Below are 6,546 nucleotides of genomic sequence, written 5' to 3'. Positions count from 1 at the left end.
GGGTTTGAACCGCCAGCCTTCTGGTTAGCAGTCAAGTGCCTTAGGCACTATGCTACCAGAGCTCCTTTTAAGTCTTTTAGGAGAGCCCCAATTCTTAATCCTTGTCCTTTATTGCTTCCATGGAAGAACCTGGGGTGCCATTTTTATGGCTGGGTATAAAGTCATTTGGAGCCCTGGTAGCACAGTGGTTGAGCACTCCTTTGCCAACCAAAAGGTCAGCTCTTTGAACCCACTCCATAGGAGAATGATGAGGCAGTATGCTTCTGTAAAGATTTATACCTTGGAAACCCTACAGGGCCGTTTCACTCTATCTTACAGGGAAACTTTGAGTTGGAATCGACTCCAGCAACAGGTTTGGTTTAGTTATAAAGATGTTGGAAATCAGGTCCTCAGTTCAAATGATATAACCTGTTTGGGGAGTATGATGAAATAGGATTTGTAGAGATTAAACTGCCCCCTTCCCCCAGACTAAACTTTTTTTAAATGTGTTTTTTTTCTTATTAAAATACAGAGAAAGTAAAAACTAACTTCAGTACTGAGAAGATAAAACAACCAAACCTGTTGACATTGAGTCAACTCCATCTCATGGCAGCTCTGTGTGTTACAGAGTAGAACTGTGTTCCATAGGGTTTTCTTGGCTGTAATGCTAACTGAAACGGTGGTGGTTTGAATGCACCCAGCAGCTCTGTGGGAGGAAGACCTACTAATCTGCTACTGTAAAGATACCAACCAAGAAAATCCTATGGGACAGCTCTACTCTGTCACATGGGGTCACTGTGAGGTAGAATTGACTCAGTGGCACCCAGCAACAACACTCTTTACAGAAACAGATTGTCAGGCCTTTCTTCTGCAGCACCACTGGGTGCATTTGAACTGATAGCCAGTCTTAATATTAAAAATCTTATTTATTTATTTGTATGGCTAATACATGCACATGGTATACCATTTTTAAAATCCCAGAGGATAAACAGTAAAAAGCAATGACTCCTTCCCTCTGTTCCCTGACCTCAGCTACCTGGTTTCCTTCCTGGAAGCAACCAGTGTTATACTGCTTACATTTTCATATATGTTTCCTTATGTCTTCCTTTCTCTCCAGGTTTTTATAATAAAAAATTTTCAATCATACATGTCTATTTTGCTTAATCATTAGAATGAAAATTGTAGATCTAACTACTTCAGCATTCATCTCCTAAAAGCATCATTCTCCTGTATTACCAGCATACCATTTTCACACCTAAGAAAATTAAATTCTTCTTGTAGTTGATTATCTAATTTATAGTCAAGCTTCCCTAATTGCTCCCCAAAATATCTTTTTATTTTGGAGCCAGAAACCAATCAAAGTTCATGCACTGCATTTGGTTTTATTTCAGTAATCTCTTCTGTTCTGGAATGGTTCCCTTGACCTTTCTTTTTAGACACTGATTTTTCTTTTAAAGACCAGACCAGTTGTCTTGTACAACAGCTCACATTCCATGTTTGAATGTTTCCTCATGGTGTTTTTATCATGTTGCTCTATCTGCTGTACTTCCTATAAATTGAAAGGTAGGTCTGAAGTCTTGTTTAGATTGAGGTTAAATATTTTTGGCAAGGTGTTTCATAGATAATGCTGTGTATGTCATACTGCATCACAATAGGAATCTGCCTTATTTTTAAAACATGGTGAAGGTCAAACTATATATTGAATTTTGTATCTTGCTTGTTTCACCTACTACAGGCATTTTCCCGTTTCATTGCAACTCTGCTTTTTGGCAGCTATAAATAATAACTGCGAGGGAACTGTGATTTGTTTTTTGTTTAGTTGTTTGCTGAACATTAATTATGTTCATCATGTTGTTTAACCATCACCACTATTCATTCCCAAATTTCTCCATCACCCTTAACAGAAGCTCTGTGTCTCCTAAGCATAGACAACTCCTTACCTCCTGCCTGCCAAGGGGACTTCTTTCTTTTAAGTTTTTGACCCAGGGCCAAGTCTTTATGGGGGAAAAGGAATACTCTTGCCTCCCATTAGTCTGAGAACTGAGTGATTAGGAAACATTCCTGTTTCTCTCAATGTCTCCTTTATTCCTTTTCCTCTCACCTTCCCTCCTTCCTGACTTACTTTCCTCTTACCTCCCTTAGGTAAGTCAAACCTCATGGATGCCATCAGTTTTGTGTTGGGTGAAAAGACCAGTAACCTGCGGGTAAAGACTCTGCGAGACCTGATCCATGGAGCTCCTGTAGGCAAACCAGCTGCTAATCGGGCTTTTGTTAGCATGGTCTACTCTGAGGAAGGTGCTGAGGACCGGACCTTTGCCCGTGTCATTGTTGGTGGGTGAGGCTAGCCAGAATGCTCTCTTTTGATCTTGGGAGGTGGCTAGACTAGTTGGCTGGAGTAGGAGGGAGGCCTGACCTTCAGTTGGCTAATACATTATTTTGCAGGGGGTTCTTCTGAGTACAAGATCAACAACAAAGTGGTCCAGCTACATGAATACAGTGAAGAATTAGAGAAGTTGGGCATTCTTATAAAAGCTCGTAACTTCCTCGTCTTTCAGGTGGGTATTTTTTAAAATAATTTATTTTATCTTCTTGTTGTTGAGAATATACACAGCAAAACATGCAGGTGTCTACATGTACATTTCAGTGACATTGATTACATTCTTCAAGCTGTGTACCCATTCTCACCTTCCGTTTCTAAGTTCTTCTTCCTCCATTGACATATATATACTCACTGTCTCCTAAGGTTCCCATCTAATCTTTCAAGTTGATATTGCCAGTTTGATCCCATATAGATAGATTTTTAAAAAAATTCTTACTGATTTGGGTGAAAGTTTACAGAGAAACTTCATTTTCCATATAGCAGTTCATACACATTTTGTTTCATGACATTGACTGCAATCTCCACAATGTAACAGCTCTCTTCCCACTTCCTCCCTGTAGTTACCTCTTCCCTGTGTCCTTCTATCCTGTACATTCCTGCCCCTGAGCTATCTCCCTGTGCAGATGCTACCCTTCTTATCTCCCATGATTGATTGTTTTAAAGAGTATATCCACCTGGTATAAATGTTCACTCTGTATACCTGTCTATTTGGCTGGAAGCCACGGGAGTGAATTCACTTCCACACCTGAAGGGTAACTAGGGGCTGTAGTCTTGTGGGGGTTTCACCAGGCTCTATCAGTGATCCCATATAGATAGCTTTTTTTTTTCAAATTTTTATTGTGATTTGGGTAAAAATTTACAGAGCAAATTCATTTTCCATACAGCAGTTCACACACACTTTGTCTCATGATATTGACTGCAATTTCCCACAATGCAACAACTCTTTTCCTACTTCTTCCACTTAGTCACCTCTTTCCTGTGTCCTTCCCTCCTATGCACTCTTGCCCCCTGAGCTGTCTCCCTGTGCATACACAGCCCTTCTATTCTCCCGTGACTGATCTCTCCAAGGAGTGTATCTACCTAATGTAAATGTTCAGCTAATATGCCTGTCTTTTGTTTGGCTGGAAGCCACAGGTATGGGTTCAATTCCAGACCTGAGGGGCAACTAGGGGCCATCGTCTCAGGGGTTCCACCAGGCTCTATCAGATCAGCAAACTTGGTCCTTTTTTTTTTTTTAATGATTTTGAGTTTTGTTCCACATTGTTCTCCCACTCTGTCCAGGATCTCCTACATAGATCCCCCTCTCAGTGGTTGACAGTGGTAGCCAGGCACCATATAGTTCTTCTGGTTTCATAGTTGTATAAGCTGAGGATCACATGCTCTACTAGTCCCTTGGACTAATTGTTTCAATGTTTCATCAATCTTTGCTTTTATTCATTCTTCTTTGCTCTGGATGAGGAGAGACCCATTGTTGCATCTAGATGGCCACTTGAAAGCTTTTAAGATCCCAGTCGCTACTTGCCAAAGTAGGATGTGGAACAATGATTTTGTGTAGTATGTTATGCCAGTTGAGCTTGATGTCCCTAGGTCCCACAGGTCCAGCTGCTTGTTCCCTTCAGGTAGCTGGCTGTGGCCAAGAAGTGACTACAACCTTTTCCCTTGTTAGTTCTACTATATACCTGGAAATTCTTATAGAACATATATACAGATACACTTGTAGAAACATTATCTGTTTAGAGAGCTCTTGAAAGAGCATAATGCTCAATGCAGACTTTCTTTACTAGTTAAGCTAAACTATTATTTAGTTTTAAGACTTCAGGGAATATTTTTGGTTTAAGGTTTAAAGCTGTTCTCAGGGCAATAGTTTTGGGGGCCAGGTTAGCATTTTTAAAAGTTATTGGATATCTGCTTTTTACCAGCCCCTTTCCTTTCCCTAGGGAGCTCTGGTGGCTAGTACCTAAGGCATTTGACTGCTAACCAGAAGGCTGGTGGTTCAAACCCACCAGCCACTCCTCAGAAGGAAGGTTGGGCCATCTACTTCTGTAGAGATACCACCTTAGAAACCCAAAGAGGGGTCGCTATGAGCCAGGTCTGACTTGACGGCAGTGTTTTGTTTTTGTTTTTTTAATCCTTTCCCCGAGGAGCTCTGGTGGCATAGTGGTTAAAGCAGTTGACTGCTAACTGAAAGGTTAGTGGTTGAAAGTCACCAGCTGCTCTGTGGGAAAAAGATGTGGCAGTCTGCTTCTGTAAAGATTACAGGCTTGGAAACCCTTTGGGGGCAGTTCTGCTCTGCCCTATAGGGTCACTATGAGTCAGAATCACCTTGACAGTAGTAGGTTTGGTTTGGTTTGGTCCTGTCCCCACTGGGTCTACTCCATCTCAGGCTTTATCATTTCTCCCTTGAACTAGTGTGCCAGCTTCCTCTGTGGGCTTCCTGACTCCAGTCTGGCCCCTTGAAGTTCATTCCCTAGGCCAGGTTTATCTTTTGAAGACAGAAACTTGTCTCTCTCCCTTTTCTCCTTAAAACATTTCAGTAATTCCTCCTTACCTTATGATAGGAGCTCTGGTAGTATAGGGTTAAGGCATTTGACCCTGCTAACCAAGGGTCAGTGGTTTGAACCTACCAGCTGTTCTGTGGCAGAAAGATGAGGCAGTCTGCTTCTGTAAAGATTTACAGGCTTGGAAACCCAATGTGGGTTGCTGTGGGTTGGAATCAACTCAGTGGTGGTGATTTTGGGGTTTTTTTTGGTTTGCCTTATGATAATCGTTCTCAAACTAGTGTCTCTGGACCAGCAGCATCAACATCACCTGGGAATATGTTAGAAATACGTATTCTCAGGTCCCATCATAGACATTTAGACTCGTAGACTTTGGGTTGGGGCATACAATTTGTGTGTGTATGTGTGTGTGTGTTTTAAATAATATTTTATGGTATTTTTGGTGGAAGTTTACATAACAGTTTAGGTTCCCATTCAACAATTTATACAGAAATTGTTCAGTGACATTGGTTATATTCTTCATAATGTGTGAAGATTCTCATCATTTCTGTTCTGTTTCTATTAATCTAGTTTCCCTGCCTCCTTACAGTCTCATCTTTGTTTTCAAGTAATTGTTGACCATCTGGTCATATAGGTGATTTTTTTAAAGGAGCACAGCAATTTGTATTTTATCAAGCTCTCCAAATTATTATGACACAACGTTTGAGAACTATTGCCTCAGGATAATATCCAAACTCCCAAGCCTATCATTTGGAAAACACCATTATTTGATTCTTGCCCACTTCGTTCCATTAGCCTCATGTGCCAATACTCTTCTCCAGCACTGCATTCCACTCTGATTAAACCATTTATGGTTCCTCAAATTCACCTGCTTTCTTTGGCCCCCAGGCCTATACATATTTTCTCTTTTACATGGAATAACCTTTTCTCTGTCACTGATTTAGTTAGTTCTTCCCTATCTTCCAAATTCAACTTAGATGCCATCTTGAAAAAGCCTTCCTAAGTTGACATTTCCACCCTCTTACCCACAAGCTTCATTTAGTCCCTTTTTCTGTGCTCCTGTCAGTGCACATAACTTAATGTGTTGTTTTCGTTTCTTTTTTGCTCCCTGTGCTCAAAGAGCAAGGAATGTGTTCTCAAAGCCCAATATGAAATGTGGCACACAATAGGGGACGTCAGCAAACTTTTTCTGAGTGAATGAATGGGTAGAGGAAACTGGACTGGTTACAGTTATAAGTGGGGAGAGTATTTTATCTTTACTAGGGTGCTGTGGAATCTATTGCCATGAAGAACCCCAAAGAGAGGACAGCTCTATTTGAAGAGATCAGTCGCTCTGGGGAGCTGGCCCAGGAGTATGACAAGCGAAAGAAGGAAATGGTGAAGGCTGAAGAGGATACTCAGTTTAATTATCATCGTAAGAAAAACATTGCAGCAGAACGTAAGGAGGCCAAGCAGGAGAAGGAGGAGGTAGGTGGCCAGACTGTCTGTTGGCTCTGATGGGTCAGGATGGAACCAGTGGCTTACTGATATACCCCTGCCCCTATTTGCACAGGCTGACCGCTACCAGCGCCTGAAGGATGAGGTGGTGCGAGCTCAGGTGCAGCTACAGCTCTTTAAGCTTTACCACAATGAAGTGGAAATTGAGAAGCTCAATAAGGAACTGGCATCTAAGAACAAGGAAATTGAAAA

The 6,546-nt window shown here is 41.4% G+C and overlaps 1 protein-coding gene across 1 annotated transcript in view; it reads left to right on the top strand.

Moving 5' to 3' along the window:
• SMC1A (structural maintenance of chromosomes 1A) overlaps positions 1–6,546 on the top strand; it is a 78,295-nt gene that overhangs the window by 20,138 nt on the left and 51,611 nt on the right. The window contains exons 2-5 of the mRNA XM_007958761.1: positions 2,122–2,310; positions 2,422–2,534; positions 6,121–6,324; positions 6,410–6,546. Coding sequence (XP_007956952.1) covers positions 2,122–2,310; positions 2,422–2,534; positions 6,121–6,324; positions 6,410–6,546 — 643 coding nt within the window. The remainder of the gene's footprint in view (positions 1–2,121; positions 2,311–2,421; positions 2,535–6,120; positions 6,325–6,409) is intronic.

Source organism: Orycteropus afer, unplaced genomic scaffold (assembly GCF_000298275.1).
Source record: "Orycteropus afer afer isolate SDZICR_OR568_19922 unplaced genomic scaffold, OryAfe1.0 scaffold01124, whole genome shotgun sequence".
In the NCBI taxonomy this organism is placed as follows: domain Eukaryota; kingdom Metazoa; phylum Chordata; class Mammalia; order Tubulidentata; family Orycteropodidae; genus Orycteropus; species Orycteropus afer.
The sequence above is the reverse complement of the archived record's forward strand: the minus strand, read 5'-3'. Positions and strand labels throughout refer to the sequence as shown.